Source organism: Astatotilapia calliptera, chromosome 7, assembly GCF_900246225.1.
Source record: "Astatotilapia calliptera chromosome 7, fAstCal1.2, whole genome shotgun sequence".
NCBI classification, from domain to species: domain Eukaryota; kingdom Metazoa; phylum Chordata; class Actinopteri; order Cichliformes; family Cichlidae; genus Astatotilapia; species Astatotilapia calliptera.
Window position 1 is genome coordinate 22,635,388 of NC_039308.1, and position 20,584 is coordinate 22,655,971.

The 20,584-nt window shown below is 38.6% G+C and overlaps 1 protein-coding gene across 2 annotated transcripts in view; it reads right to left on the minus strand.

Annotated features, from left to right (window-relative positions):
- The window catches only part of pdlim5b (PDZ and LIM domain 5b), a 34,316-nt gene that overhangs the window by 5,261 nt on the left and 8,471 nt on the right, over window positions 1-20,584 (minus strand). Inside the window, exons 3-6 of one of the 2 annotated variants that reach the window (XM_026173850.1) lie at window positions 14,694-14,845; window positions 3,920-3,956; window positions 3,081-3,598; window positions 800-954 (exon numbers count right to left, since the gene is read on the minus strand). In XM_026173850.1, coding sequence (XP_026029635.1) covers window positions 800-954; window positions 3,081-3,598; window positions 3,920-3,956; window positions 14,694-14,845 — 862 coding nt within the window. Of the gene's footprint in view, window positions 1-799; window positions 955-2,231; window positions 2,255-3,080; window positions 3,599-3,919; window positions 3,957-14,693; window positions 14,846-20,584 lie in introns of both variants that reach the window. The other variant, XM_026173851.1, reaches the window with a different exon arrangement.

Here is a 20,584-nt window from a genome sequence, read left to right on the forward strand (position 1 = left end):
ACAGAAAATAACCAAAAACACCAATGAAAATGAAGCTGAATGTGGATTAAATAGTCAGTGAACATATATGAAGACACATGCTTTTATAATTTAGGGGCTGTGGACATAAAGTTTATCAGCTTCTGAAGGAAGGCAAGGCCAGGTTTTACGCTCAGCTTTCTAAAGGTTGTAGCTTTACCTCTACTCGAACCTATTTTAGGCTCATTTTGTGATAAGACTTCCTGAACTATTCTCCAGTTGCTCAGCTGCAGACACACCACACACAACAAATCACATGTGTTTCACACCAGTCTGGTAAGTGTGCCTGACAAAATTAGAGGGAAAAGACATCTGATCTTACTTCACTGAAGTGAGCCACTGTAAATGTCATCATGCATCTGAAGTGATCCACAAACACTTGCACGCACTACCCTTAGAGCTGGAGGAAAAGCCCAAACCACAGCCTGCTCATGTAACATCAAATGTCACTTACAGTCAAAACTGTAATATGAAATAATAAATCAATCATATGGTGATGAAAGCTTTTTTCTATTATTTGAGGAAGCTGCAAAATCACTATAATCTACACCAGCAATAGAAGTCCGAGTATAAAAATGCTGTTATTTGAAATATTATACTAGAAGTTAGCTTGAAAGAAAGTATAAATATACTATATAATATAAATATAATACAATTAATTAAATTGCAATTACAAGCAGTGGTTTAGAAACTGGAATTTAACACTGAACTGATCCTTACAGTATTTCCTGGTTCCTAAAATAATGTCCGGCTAGTTTCAGCATTTTATTTTGGTACACACCGTTCTCAGTGCCAGTCATCTGGGCCAGGATACGGAAGGAGCGTGACTGGGAGGTGCCTGTTCGTGGGTGCCAGTCCTCTGTGTCCTCAATCAGACGCTTCTTGCTGGCATCACTTAGTGGGGATGAATGATTCTCAGGCTGCACAGCGGCTTTCCTTTATAATTAAACAAATAAGAAGAAATCATATTAAGGACGTGGTAAACTTTTGTGCTTTAAACATGCATCAAGGAGGATAATCTCTGCCCGACATAACACAAATAATGAATTTAGTACAAGTTCGAATATTTAACACAGTCAAACCATTTTAAATGCACACTTGAGGTGTAACACTCTTGCCATCACGGCAACCAACACACACGCTGTGCACACATGTGCAAAAAGCTCAGTACTGAGTCAGTATCAATAGAAGGTGCAGCTTGTAGATGCAGGTTTCACACTGTGACCTAAAAGCTATTCGATTTTTACCTCCGAGGTCTAGCTGGAGGTGAAGTTCTGCAGGCGAGCAATGAGAATGTACAGAGGAGAAAAGGAACAAGGACAGAAATGATCTGAAAGTTAAAGCACTGCCCAGATTTTTCTACATTTCACTATTGGAGTAAAAGTCAGCCAGTGAATAAAATCTATGAAACGTCCTTAAAAACTCTGCTTAATGTCTAATGCTTGATGACACGAGTTAAGAGAAGCCAAAAACAGTTTAATTCAACACACGGGCTGCATGTTAACAGCAGGGAGTGACTGAGAAACGACAATGACCACAATTCACCACAAGATGGGAGTGATGTGCTCTCGAATTAAGGGCTCGTCTTTTCCACCCAAACTAATTTTACTGCACTCTGGAATACAATAAGTGTAGTGTTCGAGTACTGGTCTAAGCTTTGGGTCGATTGAATGTCAAAAGCCCAAGTTTATGTAAGCTGCTCCACTATGTGTTTGTTTCAAGAGAGAGGAGACACGGTGCGATCAAAAAGCGCACAAAACAGGCTATTCTCAACCAAAACACAATACACTGGCTGTGATTTGATTGGCCTTGAATAAACACAGTAGCAGATGGAGCCAGACAGATGCAGAGCTGAGTGACTTAAGAGGCCCAGTGTGATGACAGGCCAGACTTCACTGGGTGTAAACACGGTATTAACCAGCACAGAGCGTGATGCTACTAAAAAAATAATAATTAACAGTATGAAGTGACCTCCTGGCTGGGTGTCGTGTGGGGGTTAGAATCAGAGATTGGTTATTTACAGGGTTTCACAGTTCCTTGGACCTTGAAATAAGCAAGTATGGTAATTTAATGAATAGAAACATAAGGTTTGTGAGGATTAGGTCAAAGAGGTGCAAGCAGCATGCCTTCGGTAATCATAAAGTAGAGAGATGTAAAGGCTATAATCACATTCCACATGGTTAGAAAGCTACTTTATCATTCACTGCACTAACTTGGTATCTGTCTCTTCTTCCTCCTGTGGGTAAAGAAAGGGTATATGGAAAATAATTGAAGCCCATAAGGAACATAAATAGACCAGTCGGAAAGAACAAGTATAGTTCAAAACACCCTTCTGAGAGAATGTGCATTGAGGAAACCACAGAAACCACAACAAGAAGACATGCAGGTTAACACACACACACACACACACACACACACACACACACACACACACACACACACACACACACCTTCTAGAGGCCAACAGTCCAAGATTGCAGGCAAAGAAAAGACTGACGAGATGGTAAAGAAAGCAGTTTTACATGTAAAGGATTTTGTACTTCAGTATCATGGCCCTCAATGTGTGTTATTTTCCATAGTTTATATACTAAAAAATAAATTCACCAATGTATGCACTCTGGTAACATAAATCACATCGCTATGACATATTTTTTCACTTGACAGAAAAAAATAATGAGTGGTAAACGTAGATCAGGCTACTGTAGCCCGGCTACTGATCCAAAAACCTGCTGATGAAGACCAATCCAGCCAAACTGCTTCCTCTGTGGTCTTTAGAAGTACATAGCTGCAAGGATTTAAGCTAATTAAAAACAAATGTTGATGCAAGTACTGCAGTTTAGATAGAGTATCTGTTCGACAGCTGTAAAGTGTAAACGAGCTCCCGCTGCCAGTGAGGTAAGAGCGGAAAATCAGATTAAGATATTTCATATTCATTCAAGGCAATATTTTAGGAAATTTGAGACACTACGATGTCTGTGGTTTACTGAAGCACATATTGTGTTTATATTTGTAAATAATAGTTTCCACCTTTAGTTCCTTTTAGATTGATAAATGGTACATACCCATTAACATGCTCTGACACTCCCTGGCTCTCCAAAAGACCTCGCCTCTGTCCGACAGCCACCTCACAAGCATTGGCATTGGAGTAAAGGTTAATAGGTGTGTTATAGACAGAGGGCTGTGGGACGTTAGGATGGGAGGAGGTGGTTGTCATTCTGGCAGGAGAGGAGGAGTTGGATGAGGAGGAAGAGGTGGATGAGGACGTGAAGGTGGAGCGACCAGGGCTGGGTTTGGGAACTGAACTGGCTGGAGCAGAGTCTGTGGCAGCTTGGCTCGACCTGAGCGGAAACGGAGGTTGCGGCAGTTGGGAAGGGGCAGCTGGTGTAAAAGCAGATGACTCAGAGGGTATAGAAGCGACTTTAGGAGCAGCCGGTGAGGAGGAAGCCCCACTGCTGCTGCCGCCAAATGGACGAGCGGTCTTGTTGTATGCAGGAGTGGCCTGACTTATTGGCTTGGTGTATGTGGTGCTTGGGGAAGGGTGAGTGATTGGAACGGGCTTAATGATTTCTTGAGGTTCATCCTGCATGAAAGTGAAGACAAACAACATGCACAAACAAGTTCACAACAAAACATCCCATGCATGTACTCTGAAACAGCATTCCCAACAGCACAGCACAACATGTAAATAAACTGTTTTCACACACTTTGTTTGTGTCATATAGGTTAAAAATGGTGCTCTGGGCCATTGGACATGCCAAACCAAAACTGTGGATCAACATAATCTCAGAAGGGCACAGCGAGGATGCTTACTTGCATGTAAACCTATACTATTTCATAAATAAATAGAGATGAAAATAGCTTAAGCTAATCTATTTTATATAGCAAATATTTTCCTTCATACCTTGGGTACTCCATCTTTAGAAGGGGCAGCAGAGGGCCTGAAAAGACAGAAAGAAGATTATTTAATCAGTGCTCATTAAACATCTTTTCAGCATCATTTTGCAATTGACTTGGTTTCACTAGACCTACTAAATGTGTAATAGAAAAACATGGTTCAAGTCGGGGCTTAATTTGTTTGTGGACAATTAATAGGTTTCATTATGAGCTGCCGAACACCGGTCTTATGTTTCACGTCTCTGTCTTTTTCCAAAGGCCCTATTCTCAGACCTGTTCTTAGGATTAGAGAGGATTTCCTAAGAATTTCTGGAGAAGGTGTAAAAGCATAATCAATATCAATTTCAACAAAGGCCACGGTGGGAAAAGAGAATCACTTCAAAGGACAGACATATGCACTTTATCCACATGCTTCAATTTAATGCAAAATGCACATCCGGTATAGACATCTCATGTACAACTCTCAACCATAAAGTTCACTAAAAATAGCGCGATTTACAAGCATGAATATGACCGCTACTGAATATTTACAAGCTGAATATGACCCTCCAAGGTGCTCAGGAACTTTTACTCGTGCACCATAGAGAGCATCCTGGCGGGAAACATCTTAACCTGGTTCGGGAACAGCACCATACAGGACAGACGAGCTCTACAGAGGGTTGTGCGGTCAGCTGAGCGCACCATCCGCTCCGAGCTCCCTGACCTGCACTCAATCTACAGCAGGCGGTGCTGGACCAAGGCCAGGAAGATCGTGAAGGACCTCAGCCATCCCAACAACAGACTGTTCTCTCTGCTGAGGTCAGGAAAGCGATTCCGCTCCCTGAAGACCAACACAGAGAGACTGAGGAGGAGCTTCTTCCCGCAGGCGATACGGTCTCTCAATCACACCACCACACAGTACTGACCCACACATACAGTTCTTACACACACACACACACACACACACTGGACATTGTTTTCACTTCATCACTTAAATCACTTTAAGCATATTTGCACTGCACAAGACATAATGTGGATTGCACAACACTGGACATTATATTCTTCATTTCCGGTTAATACTTGTACAGCTGCTGTTATTGTGTATATATTTATTTATATTTCTTCATACATTCTTATATAGTTCTACAGTATATTGTGTATTTTGTTGTACAGTTATTTTATTTTCAACTTTAATTTATATATTTTATCTTTATCTTATTCTTTCCCAGTTAAATTTACCCTTCATTCTAATTTGTGTTGTACAGTTATTTCATTTTTAACCTTAATTTATATTTTATTCCTTCCTAGTTAAATTTACCCTTTTTAATTTTTCATATTTATTTCCTATCTTATTCATAGCCTTTTCCTTTTTTGTTTTCTTTAGGTCACGAGCAGTTGTCCAAGCATTTCACTACATATCGTACTGTGTATGACTGTGTACGTGACAAATAAAATTTGAATTTGATTACTGCTAAACCCTAATTTAGAGTTTCTCTATGTAGAGCCTATTATGCAGCCTACGCACGTGGCTGACGCCAGTGCAAACATTTATCCCTCTAACAGACTGTGTTGATGTGGTGTGTTGTTACATTTCTAAGGAAGTGCACATCAGATTACGTCATGTTTCAGCACACGGTTTGAGAACAGTTTGCGGTTACAGTGTACCTGCTGAATAGAGTTAATGCAGAGAAACAAATAAACCATAACATGGGGAATTTAATTAAACAAAGGCTTACACAGAATTTTATACAGGCCTAAATGTAGAAACTTAATGGCTGCATGGAAAATTTAATTTAAAAAAAGTTTTGTAATTTACTGCCCAAGCTGTAAACTCTTCAAAACCCAAACGATATTCTTTAAAAACAAAGATCACTTTGCACCAATTCAGAGTAAAGGTATTAATGATAATAATCACAATGTGTGATAACATAATGTCTTTGGCACCTAAACATGCTTTTTATGTATTCAAATAGATACAAAGAAATAGCAGCCTGGAGGAGGAAATATTCAACACAGTGATTAACAACAAATATATATCATGTGTAAGTGAAGCAACAAGCAAAACCTGCAGTATGTGTGAACTCACTGTAATTTAAAGCATGTTTTCTTCTGCAGCCTGCTGTTGAAGTGTGGGATAGATTTGATTTGTACTTATGACCAAAGCAGCTGCCATAATTTTAGCTGCTGTGGGAGAAGAGAGTAATCTCTTTTTCTCAAGATGTTTAGGAAAACATTGAAATCTGCATCATGTATGTACAAATATCATAACCAGCACAGTTCTTAGCGTCAAACAAAACTAACCAATTGTAAGCCCTTGTTAGGTAAATTTAAGGCTTTTAAAAGTGGACCCTACTAAGCTCTTTTCTTTACGCATATACATTTTTAGAGTCTACATCAATAACCTTGCATGTTTTACAATTCACAATAGTCTTTACTGATCTTATGCTGAGCCTTGCTGCAGCCCTTCAGCTCATTCTCTGTCTGAAAGAAACCGTTTTATGCATCTTTCTATTACTTTCTTGTGATTGGCTGTCCCTCATAAACCAGAGATGTACGGCTGCGATCATCATATGGGGGATATATGCTCTCACTGACATCATACAAAGACTCTTAGAGCAGTCTAAAGTGATTACTTGTACATATCCTTCTTAATTTCATAATTTGATGCTTGGCTATCTTGAGCCACCACCACTGTAACAGCATATATAAATAATGACAAGCACAAAACACGCTTAGTGATCTCTTAAGATTCAAATACAGACAGAGGCATTCGTTAACAATGTGTCCTATATTTGGTCTGAACATGAAGACAATGTGCCTCTTATGCCTCATTAAGATAAAACAAAAAAGACAGACAGTGAGTCAGCAAGGCTGGTTCCGGACCAGGAGCTATGGTATGTCCTCTGGCTCGCTTCCTTTCGCTGCCATCCCTTATAAGGAAAATAGTCAACAAATTCACGCATTTCCTTTCTGACTGTGCTGAAGTGCAATAACTGAGCCAAAACCAGGTTATTAAAGAGCCCCACCCTTCAACCAGATGTTGATGTCATCTGTGCCCTTACTTGCATTGACGGTTTTCCACTTAACAGTTAATATACAGTATGCTTATTTTCCAGTGTACTATTCCATTGCACCATTAGGCTATAGTTGCTTATGAAGGAAACACCACACTGTGCCAAGGAAAACAGCAAAAGGTCTAAAGATCAAACAGCACAGTCCATGAAAAACAGAAACCAGCCTAAAATGAGGCAGCATGTATCCGATATCAGTGTCGCAGACTGGGGCAGCTGGGCGGATTCACTCTGTCAGCCTTTTCCCAGAGCAAACTGAACAAACACTTGACAGGGTGGTCCCGTGAACATCTGGTCCGCTCAGCCCCTCTGCTATCCTAGCTGGACCTGCTTTTGTTCTCCTACGACAAAGAGACAGACACTGCGTAACACAACGGGCCCACAAGTGTGTATTTAAGGTTCAAAGTCCAGCTGTATGTGTTGGTTAAGCTCAGTTTAACTAGATATTCAGACCTAAGAGTGTCAAGGGTATCGTGACAACTATCTGTGTTCTACTTTTCATTATGAAGCTGGTTTCTGTTGAGAAGTATTCTCTCATTATAATTTATGGAAACTAACTATTATTTTATATATTATATAAGATTACTGGACTGTTTTCCTTCTGTATCAAAGCACCACTACTTTTATTACTGTATATACACTCATGAAGACATAGTTCCACCTTTAGTATTTGTCTAATCGTGTGTCACAGGCAAAGATTTACGTGTTATGTGCACAAAATTCTAGATTATGCACCAAATGAAATGATGAATAATAAATATTACATCTGGTTGACTTCTAAATTAGACACCAAAAAGATTTCTTCAGAGGAAAAAAAGCAGAGCATGGTTTTCATCAACATAGAGTTCTCAGTGTGCCCACTCTGTCACACACCAACACACCCACAGATCCAGAACACGAGAATGAGGAGGCAACAGGAGGAATCAGCCTGAGGGCAAAGCAATGTGACGTATTTCCACTCTGCCTGCGTCTCTTTGAGGGCCAAGAGAAACAGTCTGGCATATGGCATTTGACTGAATGATGGAGAGACACAGCTTTCTCAACACAGACATGTGCCTTACCAGCCTGCAGACCCGCATACCCACTTTTTGATGGAGAGGAAAAACTGCTCACATAGGAGTGGCCGTTAATTTTCCCCATACGCGTTTCACATGCATTTTCTGATGTTGGAAAGAATCTATAGCAACATCTGTCTGATTAAAGCTCAGATATGACACATGGGAAGATAGGGCTGAGGATAATTCATGCATACAAAAGGTTACATTATTCCAAAACCTCTGCTGAACGAAGTCTGCCCTGTTATGTTTAACTTGTGCAAAACTGTTGGAACTTTGTAGCTGATGTGGAAATCACAATGTGTTTTGTCAGACATGGAAGAAAGAAGATGAACAAAAACAAAAAGTGAAAGAAAACAACTAAGTTCAACAGATATGAGACATTAGGGGATGTGGTGGAAAAAAAATTTTTTTTGTATTTGTGTTTTTATGCAGCCAGCTTATCCGGTCAATGGCAAAACTCGGCATGTGTTTGGCACAATGCTTTTCCTGTCTGTCCATGCGCCCTCCCCCTTCATATTTCAATATGAATGCGCATCTCTGAAGAGGAAATAGTGAATGTTACAACAGACAAGAGTGGGGACGGAGGTTTAAATAGGTGACACACACATGCTGCTCACTGAGGTAAAGCTTATCAGCATGTAACTAGTCAGTTGCGTGGATACTAACTAACATAGTAATCTCCTGTCTCTGCACGTCCGGTGTGTGTATATTTGCCGAGCCAGAACCCTGCGCTCTTGTCCGTATCAGCTGTCATGTGTGTTAGATTGATAGAGGACATTCATACCATTCGCACGTGCATCACTCTGAATATTACAGCTCCTCCACACGTGAAAGTGATACTCACTGATCGCGTGCGCTTGTCTTGGCAAGAAAATTGCAATATGCAAAAAAAGTGAACTACAGCATCATAACAAGATATTCAGATTTCAGTTTGATTATATTCAGCAAACCCAAGTCACATCCAGACCAGGTTGATTTATGCTGGAAAATGAATTTTCCTTAAGGATGAATCACTGAACCCACAACAGAATAAACAGATTCTAGTTAATGTATTTTTTGAAAGCAGTGTCCAAGCAATTTAATAAACCCTCATCCTTTCTTACGTTTCTTCCAACCACCACACCACATCTGACTAAGCCAGCAGTAAGTGAGGGCTTTGGACTGCATTGGATTGTTCTGTATCTCCCTGTGATATAAACAGCGTAAGACAGGTTGGGTGTACATTGGCTATATATAGATGTGTCTGCAGACAGACTCCAGAGCAGCCTAGCAGGTGACTACTGTTTAGCTAAAAAACACAGACCGCAGCTAAAGCACAGGCTGCAGATACAAATCTAATGATAGCAAAAGTGATGCCAAATTCATAGGATTCTGGTTAGAAGAGGATATTTTTGCAATTTTCTACTTTCTCCCTCCCATTTATTGGTTTCTTTTGACTTTTTGAAAACAATCAAAAGCACAATGATCGGTTCTTCTGGGCAGCAAACTTTCTGTATCGGATCATTAATATAGCAGTTGCACAATTAACACCTTTCAAAAGGATTCTCACGCTGTTAGTGTTAAATGTGGAAAAGAAAATCCAAAAAGAGTGGTTCACGGGGGCTGGCTGTGCTGATCTGTATTATCTTTGAGGTTTTGGAACCAGGTGCACCCTGCCACAAGCTTTCGGAAATGGTGTTTTATTACACCGTGCTGCATATTTCAGTGACAATAAATAAACATCAATTATCATACTTTCCTAAGACTTCTTTCCACAGCTGCCAATGTTAGCTGGTCAGCAACAAGATTTCCATGAAACTGGAACAAAAAAAAAAAAAAAAAAAAAAAAAAAAAAAGGATAAAATTCACTCAAGCCCACTCTTCATGTTTACTCTGTGCACATCAACAAAGATGATGTGGAAGATCTCAGTCTGAAACATTTAGACAGCCAGTGTTTTGAGGTCATTAAAAATGACCATTTTCAGCAAATGCTGTCTTGTGTGTAAATGTGCATGCCAGTAAAACTAAACCATAGAAGCGACTGGATTCACCACAAAAACAGCCAAACTAAATATAATTATACTGAGTCTTCCTGGTTGTGATTCCAATTCAAAACACGAAACCGCAAAACTAAATAATATATATTCCACTCGGATTAATGACATTCTGACAATGAGCAAACAGAGATGCTTAAATTTCTTTTCTCATACTACAGTCTTGGAAAATAAAACCGGTTTTATCCATTTGCCAGAAACTCCATGACAGCTCACCCTCACCTAGTCATTTGTTATGACTTACTATATAACGCAACAACAGGATAGGAAGGGCACTTCCAAGGTTCATTTCCTTTCTGATGATAACATGTTTATCCTCACCTAGCAACAATAAAATAATATTAATGCATTGAAATCGGTGTATGTGTGGTAGAAGCAAGTCGTGCAATTTGACTTCAAATTCCTCCGGGCCCTTATGTAAATTCACTTCAGTGATCACCTATTTTTTCCACATTGGTAGCTATACAAAAAGGTTGGGACACCGTTAAGTGTAAATAAAAGAAGAATGGACAATAAATGATTTTTTACATTTCATAAACCAGTATTTTCTTCACAAAACAGAAAAGATATAAAATGTACCACTGAGAAAATGTAACAGTAAAGGTCATATACTAGTTAGGTTTGAATTTGATGGCCATATATCGGCAGAACTTTATGAAAAAGCAAAAAACTGTATACAAATTGTTGATTAAAAATCTCATCATTTATTGCACGTATAGTACATGTGGAGTTGGCAGTTTGTAAATCTGGGAAGGCGCCATCAGTACTGAAAGGTATATACAGGTTTTAGAGCATCACATGTTCCCAGACATCTTGTTCAGGGAAGGTCTTGCGTATTTCAGAAAGACAGTGCTAAACCACGTATTCCATCTATTGGCTTTATGGCTCGGCTTCGTAGGACAAGAACTTGGGTGCTGGGTGTCTGCCTGCAAACCAGACCTTTCACCAACTGAAACCAATTGAAACATCATGAAACAAAAAAATATGACAAAGACAACCCGGGACTATCAGACAAGAATGAGACAACGTTCCTTTCTCAAAACTCCAGCAACTGGTCTCCAGACCTTTAAAAGACGACGAGATGCTACACAGTGGTAAATTTGGTTGTGTCACAACATTTGTGATGGCATTAAATTCAAACTTGAAACTTAAAAATGTTACATATTCTCAGTTTAAATATGTCATTCATTTTCTGTGTTCTACTTTGAGCAAAATACAGATTCATGGGTGGCTGTAGCTCAGGTGGCAGAGCAGGTCAGCCACTAATCAGAAGGTCGGTGGTTCGATCCCAGGCTGCCTCCTGGCTGCATGCCAAATATCCTTGGGCAAGATACTAACCCTGTGTTTGCCTACTGGTGGTGGTCAGAGGGCCCGGCGGCGCCTGTGTCCGGCAGCCTCGCCTCTGTCAGTGTGCCCCAGGGCAGCTGTGGCTACAATGTAGCTTGCTATCGCCAGTGTGTGAATGTGTGTGTGAATGGGTGAATGACTGAATGTAGTGTAAAGCGCTTTGGGGTCCTATGGACTAGAAAAGTGCTATACAAATGCAGGCCATTTACCATAAGATTCATCACTGCATTCTGATATTCATTTACATCCCAACTTTTTTTGGAATTGGCGTCTTTAAACACCATCATTAGTTTGCATGCCATACCTGACAAGTGTCTTAAGACAATGTTGGGCCATTACACATTTCCAGAAAAGACACTGACAATGGTTTTAGAAGTCTGTGTTATTCTACTGGATGACTGGAATTTGGCATTTTAAATGACTGAGAGTGCTTCTAAGCAGTCAGAACATATGACCGACATCATTTTCATAGTCACTGAACCTTTCAGTAACACCTGGTGTCTTATGAAGGGAGCCATTGTCATCCTAGAAGAGACCACTCCTACCAGAATAGAAACTAAACTATTTTCTATGCAGCGTCGCCGTGTCAGAGTAACTTTACCGCCATTTTCATGCAAGATTAAACGTACTTAAAGTGTCATTTTTTTAGACTTTGATATTAATGACCATAATATTCTTTCATATCAAACTCCTGATAGAAAATCAATACACATATGCCGTCTAGAAAATGCACTGTTAAATGTTGTCAGATGAATAATGCTATTTGGATGGTCACATATCTTCTATGTGAACTGTTTTTCATAGCTCACATTCTTCAGAGTGACATAATATAGGAATCTTTTAACTGCCATATTAATCATCTCTTGGTAGTCTTGTAATGTTGCTATGGCACAAACAGTCTTATCAGCAAGGATCAAAACTGTCAATCAAATCGTAGCACATAATTGGAGATTGTAAAGCTTCACACCAAGTGTCAGTTATGCACACTGGGTTTGAAGCATTTCAGAAAATAGCAACATAAAAGTACTAATCGGTTTATGTACTGTAGTATTCTTAAGAGTTTTTATACAAACCAATATAATGCACCCTGTACACTATAAATAATGTATTTAAGCACAGAGCATTTCAAATACTCTGTCACTCAACAAGATAAGTAATAAGCAGCATATGTAATGTAATGTAATATTTGCAAAGGGAAGGCTTTTGTTGTTTATTGAGTGCATTTACGTATACTCTGAAATGGCAATGTTTGATGTTTCATTGCGCATCCATTACCCGCACTAGATTACATACAGCTGCAGGACGGGGTTATTTTCAGACAGTTTTCCCACGATTAAAGCACAGAGGCTCCTTTCTCCTTTGATGTGGTGATGGAATGACAGTACAAGCAAACCAGGCTTAAGTTTTCTGTCAACAAATTTTATAGTTTGGAAAGTGTGCGTGCTTGCTTTGGCTCTCTTTGTTTATGTGACAGTAAAGTCGCTCTTCGCTGGATTCGTATGCACTGTTAGATTCACCACTTCATCTCATTCAGACAAAAGACTCGCCAATAAAAATAGTACAGAGTTTCACTATTGCTAATTTTAATCCCTCCTCTTTTTCCCTACTGTATCACAAACTGGATGCAAAAATATCTGCTGATATCTAATATATTTACCAATATCTTGATCATTACAATAAATGTACTTATCTACATTAAATTGTATTGTATATTTTAAATGCAATTCTGTGTTCAATAAGTACATTGAGATATTTACAACAATTCAAACTGATTTTAATGCTGTTCCTACACTTCTATATTAGCATAGTAGTTTCATAAAACCTGGGATTCTATTCTTTCCCTGGTCAACTCCATTCCTCTTCCAGAAGATTAACTGAATGGCTCCCATTAAGATAAACAGCAAATTTGACTGTTCAGTCAGGAAACTGATAGAGGCCACTTTTTCTCACTGATGTGGCGATATGGTTGCCAAGCATTTGGCAGAAAAGCCACATTTTTCTCTATTTATAAGTTTATTCCTCTAAACATCAGTACATTTCTACTCCAAATGTGTGTTTATGGGTGTTTTCCCATAGAGTTAGGCTTGTTTGCTCTCAGCTATGAGAACAGAGGATGATTAACATGTGTTGTGCAGGGAAATGTGTCTATAGTGTGTCCGTCCTGCCTCAGCATGCATCCTGACTGATAACCCATTAGAAATGAAGAAGTATATGGAGGGAAAAAAGAAAGAAAATAGTTGCTCAATGTCAAAAAAATTGAAGTTTTCAAAGATTAATGGACTCTTTTTGAACTACGTGAAAGCTGCTTTTTAAGTGATTTTTAAGCATTTCTTTTTCACCGTCATGTGTTTTGCCATGTGTGGAATGGAAACTATCAGTTTGTGGATCATATTGTTTTTATCTGTTTCTTTTGTTAGCTTATGAGACAAATCAATAAAAATATTGGTAAAAAAAGCAAACAAAACAAACACTAACACCACACTTTTATATCCTCGTGGGTCTCAGAATTTTATACTTTCCTAATGAAATTAGTGGAAAAACAGTTGATGAACTCAGCATGATCAGATACAAAGCTGGATGCCTCCTGCAGATTTGGTGCCACACGTTACACCAGCCAGAAAAAAAAAAAAAAAAAAACATCTGTAGACTATTGTTTACAAACTTTTCTGTAATGAACCAGCCATAAAACAATACTTTTTTTTACTACTGATTATTATTTATTTAGGTATATTATTTTATGTTTATACCAATGCATTCAAGGTCAAGTTAGTCTATAAAATGATTTATTATATGCTATAGTTGACTATAAATAAGGCTTTTACATGATTAAAATAAAAAATATAATAAAATATTATGCCAATAAAACCAGTTTCCACTGATTTTACTGCAGCTCAATGCAAAAACACTGAACTGTTTTAATTAGCACAGCAAGACTTCATCTGCTTTAAATAATAAAAATGTCTAATTAAATAAAGCACAAATAAAGTAAAGTTCTAAAAATCAAGCTGCTTCTTGCAGTTGTCAGCCTTTCTGTCCTACAAAAAGTACCTTAAAATATTTACTATAACTTTTGTCAAAATACTTTTAATTTGCTTCAATACACACAAGTAGGAAAAATCACTTCATAGTGCTTTTGAAGCTGTGTTAAACCAGCTATAACAGCATATTAATAAAAATCTAAATGTTGACAGGAGTCCCAGGGAAGTCTGTCTAGTCACATAAGTAAGTGAAATTCATAGGTTGTCCTGAAGAAGTCCCAAGATGTGTGAGTGATGTGATTTTCATGCAGTTACCTCTGTAGAGTGAGGCTGAGATTGCCTGTGCAGGCCTTAATCTTGTTCTGGGCCTCGAGGTGATTCATGCTGTCTGTGGAAATCCCATTAATTGACAGAATGATGTCTCCAACACTCATCTTGGCTTTGGTGGCCTTGCCTCCATCAGTCAGCTGCAAAGACGCAGAAAAAAAAAAATACCAGTAAGAAAAGTATGATCATTATGCACTCAAATTAATGCTATTCACATAGCATTTAAGTTTAAACAACTCTGCGAAAGAATGTTAACCAGTAATTATGATGCATGTATACTGTGCTCATTTTTTCCCCTTGTAATCACTAACTATTGTGAATTCCTTTCCACTTCCTGTCTTATGTAACCGTTGTCAGATAAGATAGTCATCTTATTCTCCTCACAGCATCAACATCACAACATCAGCGAGAGGACTCTAAATCTACCCAAAACCATCTGCCCATAAAAAAGCCAAAACTTTCCCACAAAGATGACTCACATGACCAAATGACAAATGACCACAAATCAAAACCATATGGTTTGAAAGTTTTCATTTTAATCATTAAAAAAAACAAAAATAATTAAAAAAAAAATTAAAAAATAAAAATAAAAATAAGAGTCCCTGCCTGGTCAGGCAGGGACTTACAGAAGCATTCCTGGAGCCCCTCCAGGCTTTTTTTTCTCCCTTTTGCGTAATTTGTTATTGTGATGGTAAAAGGTGCTGATGCACAGATTGTGTTCTCTCTTGTAGAAGTTAATTTTATTTGGTTCCACTTCTTGGCTTGATTCAACCTTCCATTCATTAAAATTGTGGGTGCATCACACAATCCGCGTGTTTACCTGCTGTGTAACACAGCTACTGCTGTTTATGTAGTATCCACTTATTTTTATTTAAATTGAGTTTTATTAGGTTTTCTATCCCTTGCTATCATGCTGGACTTTTTTGGAATCAACATTGAAAAAAACAAAACAAAAAAAACATGATGATGACGACATGACTGGTGCGGTGACTGATCAGTGATTAGAAGGGCGAGTACACTTCATCAATCACTCAGCACACTCTTAACACACTCAAAACCTGTACAGCCATGTTTAGGCAGAAAAGGGATTCTGCGTACTCATCCTGTGCTGGCCTTGCTAAGGTCTCTTAATGTTGTGAAAGAGCAAAACTCAGAAAGTGTCAGCACATGCAAGCGAAGAGGGTGTGAAGCCTGAGGAAGGGATTTTGTCGATCGAGTCAGTGGATTATTGAATGAAATGTACCAGCTTTGTACATAAAACTCCGTATTAACCTATAAAATTTACATGTATCCAAATGCACGTGTTTTTCATCTCTCAACATCAAGTTATCTTTTAAGTTAATCATTTTAAAGCTGATTTAAAAGGGAAAAAGATAAACAAGGTGTTTACTTTCACCACTGCTAGATAATACCTTTAGGTTATCAGTAACACTAAAAGCAGCCAGTTGAACGTAATGAAAGTGCCATTGTGTGAGCTCTCATAGTAACAAAAGGAGGGGGAAACAGTGGGAAAGAGGGGGGCAGAAAGAATGAGGAAATGACAACAGTGGTTTGAATTGACCGACACATTTCTCTGGAGCTGTGCATTCCTCATGTTTCCCACTAGTTCAATAGCAGGAAGTGTCAAATGCCCAGCTTAGATGGATCTACCCATACCAGCGTCCAGGAAAAACTATAGCGCTGTCACATGCGAAGTACGACTAACAAAAGGCAGAGCGCTCACTACACTAGCCACAACACAATCATAGCTTCAACTGACTCAATGTATGACACAGACCAGACTACGTAAATGATGGCAGGTGTGCCTCTGAGTCTCCCGTGACACATTTACTTTCAGCAAAGTAACTTGTAGCTCTTCGGGGCAATAAAAGTGATGTAAGCACGGTTCAGAGATTACTGACATCTGCCAGCTATGTCTAAATCTGCTGCACAGCTCCGGAGGCCAACAGCAAAGAGCTGCTGAGGGGTTGTGAATGCACACAACCGTGAGACATTGCTCTCCACTAAACAGAGTCTCTTTTTTCCTGTGCCTGTGAGTGTCAGGCAGAGAGAAAGGGTGGAAAACAAGATCGGAAGTTCTCTCCTTGTAAGGATGCGATTGCTACTGCTCTTTACATGGAAAGCTCTCAGAAATGCAGCACCTCAAGACAAGAAGAAACAGGCTCTTGTAATATTCTGAGAAAAAGAAATGCGTTGTCGGATGGGCTTTAGTCTGTAGAGAGCAGAGAGATAACCTTCACTCAAACACCGTCTTTCCCATGTGGCCACGAAACAAATAGGCGTCACAGTAAGAATCCCTGGCATGTGTGGTCTATAAATATAAATGGAGAGGCCTGAGACACTCGTGATGGAACGGAGATAAGTAATGAACAGGAACTTTGGCTGTGCTTCTCCAGTTCTCTCAAAAGATCAACATGTTTTAGCAAAGTGTTACGCCAAATCCAATTATCCAGGCCATATTACATAATGTGTGGAATCAAAAACCTCTTTTCAAATGTTGCTATAAAATCATCCAAAAGGGTTTCACACAGCATAACTTGGAGTAAAAAAAATCTGAAAAATTTGGTGCTTTCCAAGTTAATGACATCTTTTTCCAACTTTGTTTACATGAATGGGATTCCAGCCGCATAATGGTGTGACTGTGGCGCTACAGCGGTCCTCCCACGCTGGTGATTTTACTGCTGTGGAGTTACTGATAATAACTGGTTGTTCCACACTACAACTAAACATGTATTAACTCCAGCACTACTACATCCTGCCTGCAGTTAAATTCACCAATACATGGCAGATTTGTGCAGGGATCGCCAAATTCATTCCTGGTACAAAAAGCATTTTAAGAACTCTATATTCAAACAAACCAAAACCAAAAAAGGACACCTACGAAACCTCACAAGTGGAACAGAAGTCAAGAAAAAGTAACACTGTTTCCAAAATGTCCATTGCTTCCATGTGTCTTCATCTATTGTAAAGTCATAATCAAATAGAGACACAAAGAAAAAAGGGAAAAAGTTTCTTTTAAAAGATTGAGTGCACATTTAATTGTTCACAATTATTAATGTATCCTTAATATAGTGATATGCAAACAAAGAAAACACATTTATAAGATTTATTTTGGTGGGGGAAAAAAAAAAAAAAAAAAAGAGAGATTCTGTTTTTACAGCTAAATTTATGACACATGCGTTCCCTCTCTGGAGTCTGTTGGTGCCAAATGTCTTAATACTCTTGGATTCTTTACTAAACTCAATGCTGTATTTTTATACCACTGATTTATGATTTCATTGTTACACCACCTTTTTTTTTTTTCTTAAGTTCAGGCAAAACTCTTCCTAGAAGAAGAGGAAGGCACTTCTTCTGTCAATAATAAATTGAATAAACTGGGTGTGTTTATGATAATACAACGCATTTAAGATCACACTCCAATTTTATGGGGTTAGCAATCATCCCCCTGGCTGGTCAGTGTCTAGTTTCCTGGCTTTAAGGAAATTATGGAGTAAGGAAGAAGGTTGCGGTCATTTTTCATCTGGGAAGTCATGTTGGAGGAAGTGTCTTGTGGTAAGAGCTGGCAGGCTTGAGAGATGAATGTCACGTCTCTATAGGATAGTGTAAGATAGAGTACCTTATATGGAAAAGACCAGACCTAAAATTATACCATCACAAACGCACATGATGAAGCAAACTGACCTCCTCTTACTGGTACTTACTATTAAAGTGGCCTTAGACGAGCATGCTTTCAAACTCCTGTGTTATTCTTTCCTGCAAATAATACAGTGTGTCGACCTCCTTCTGTAGATTTGGGAACACCAAATAGAAAACCTTAAAGAGCCTAAATACATGTTTGAGATTTTATTTGAAAAGATGCCAAAAATACAATACAGCCCTAAGGTTAACAGTCCATAGGAGTGATAGAAAACAATTCCACATAAAATTTTTTTACTTTTAAAGCTCCCCAAAAGGTAAATATTTACAGCACAGTCTCTTCTATTTGACAGCACAGTGTGCAGCAACCTGCTGAACTAACACGTACAGTACAGCTCATTGTCAAGACGTCATCTTTAATAAGATGGCACACCTGCAACACCTTGCACAAACTGTTCAAACAGTAAAGCGGAAGAGTATGCATCATTGGAGAGGAAGCATACATTGGGAGGGGACCACATTGTAGCTACTCTTTCTCCTTTAAGCCAAACATCCCAATTAAGGGCACTTGAACAGAGGTAGAAAGCGGTTGTCATGGTTTGACCCCGGTCTCGCTCTGCATCAGTCTGGCTGCTAGAAAGCACGAGATGCCAAGCAGACCTACAAGGAGGTCTTAGTCAAATCGCCATGGCAACGCAAACAAAACACACAAAGCAGTACCAACCCTGCACTGAATACTGAATGCTCTCCAGTCAGGTCAAAAACAAACCCGGCTGACTAACACTGCTGAGCCAGATGATATGAAAAGGCTTTTAGACATGGTGAGGATTAAGCCAAGTGCCCGTTTCTACCTTTATCTATGATTTGTGCAACTCTTACATGAATTAATAAAAAGGGGATTTTTTTGGACTTTTATTGAACTAAGTGGCACGGTCATTTTCAGTTTTTACCTACTGCTCTGCTACATTAACGCATTAATGGCAGAATTGGCAAAAAAATAAAATTAAAATTAAAAATGTGTAGTCACCTAACATTTCAATACATTTATTGCATATGTGCTTATTCTAGTTCATGGAAACTGGCAAGTCAAATCAAAGAAGTAGATTTACTTTTAAATATACTTTATCCAAAAAAGTGTGAGTGATCTAAATCAAAATCAAGTGACAGCTTAGTTATCCTTTATAGCTTTGCCATGTAACGTTAGGGAGACTGGAAGCAGATGCTCGCAATACAACTCAAGACAGACACCGGAGAGATCAAACACATACTACAAATAACGGTTTCCAACAAACCCATATGTAACCTGAACAGGCACATATTGAAAGACTGTTTAAACCAGAATTAAGACCTTGCAGTTATATGTATATATGTGGGGACCAAAGACTCGTGTCACCCATTAAGTATCCAAATAAATGTGAAATATGGTCACAATCTGCTTCTCTGTTGCTGAATCATAACATTGAGTAATGGCAGGAAATGTGGTTTTGCATGAGCTATAATACCACAGTGTAAGTTAAGCTTGGACTTTTTAAAACGTTACCAGTTTACTGTTCAGCATTTTAGTGTATAAAAGTTTCAAGGACGGCCAAGAAAAATGGTTTGACTGCGAAATTCTGATTTAACTTCAAGTTCAAGTAGAAACTAGTTCCAAATATGAAGAAATTCCCCCAAGGCATTATAGAGATTTCACATTCACTGGAATAGGACTGACAGAAAACACAACAGCATATAGCACATAATGTTAAAAGAACTTTGTAGCATTTAGGTTCATGTATTTATCATGAAACTGAGCGATATTGGGTAGATTTAATTGCTTTCTACATTTTAGTTTCTATGTAATAAAGCTCAAGAGATTTTATACAAAGAAAAAATGCAAAACAATGTTTAGTGCTTTGCAACAAAGGCCACAAGCTATCGGTCTCAATGGTTTCCTGAAATGCTTGCTTTTATGTTTTCTGGGCCTGGGCTGAGCCATAAATTATGGCTTATAGTCAGACAGCAAGAATATCCTTTATCCAAAGAGCTTAACAAGATTCAAATACTGTGTAGCAATAACAAAAAAAAAAAAAACAATTCTCCTGGTTGCATAGTATGCAACCAGGAGAATTGTTTTTTTTCCTGTTACTTGGACTTCAACAGTTGCTGTAAATATGCCATGACAAGTTCACATGAACATTTTGAGAACAATATCTAAAGTTGATCCTTATGTGGCCAAAAATAATACAACACCCTCAAATAAGTGT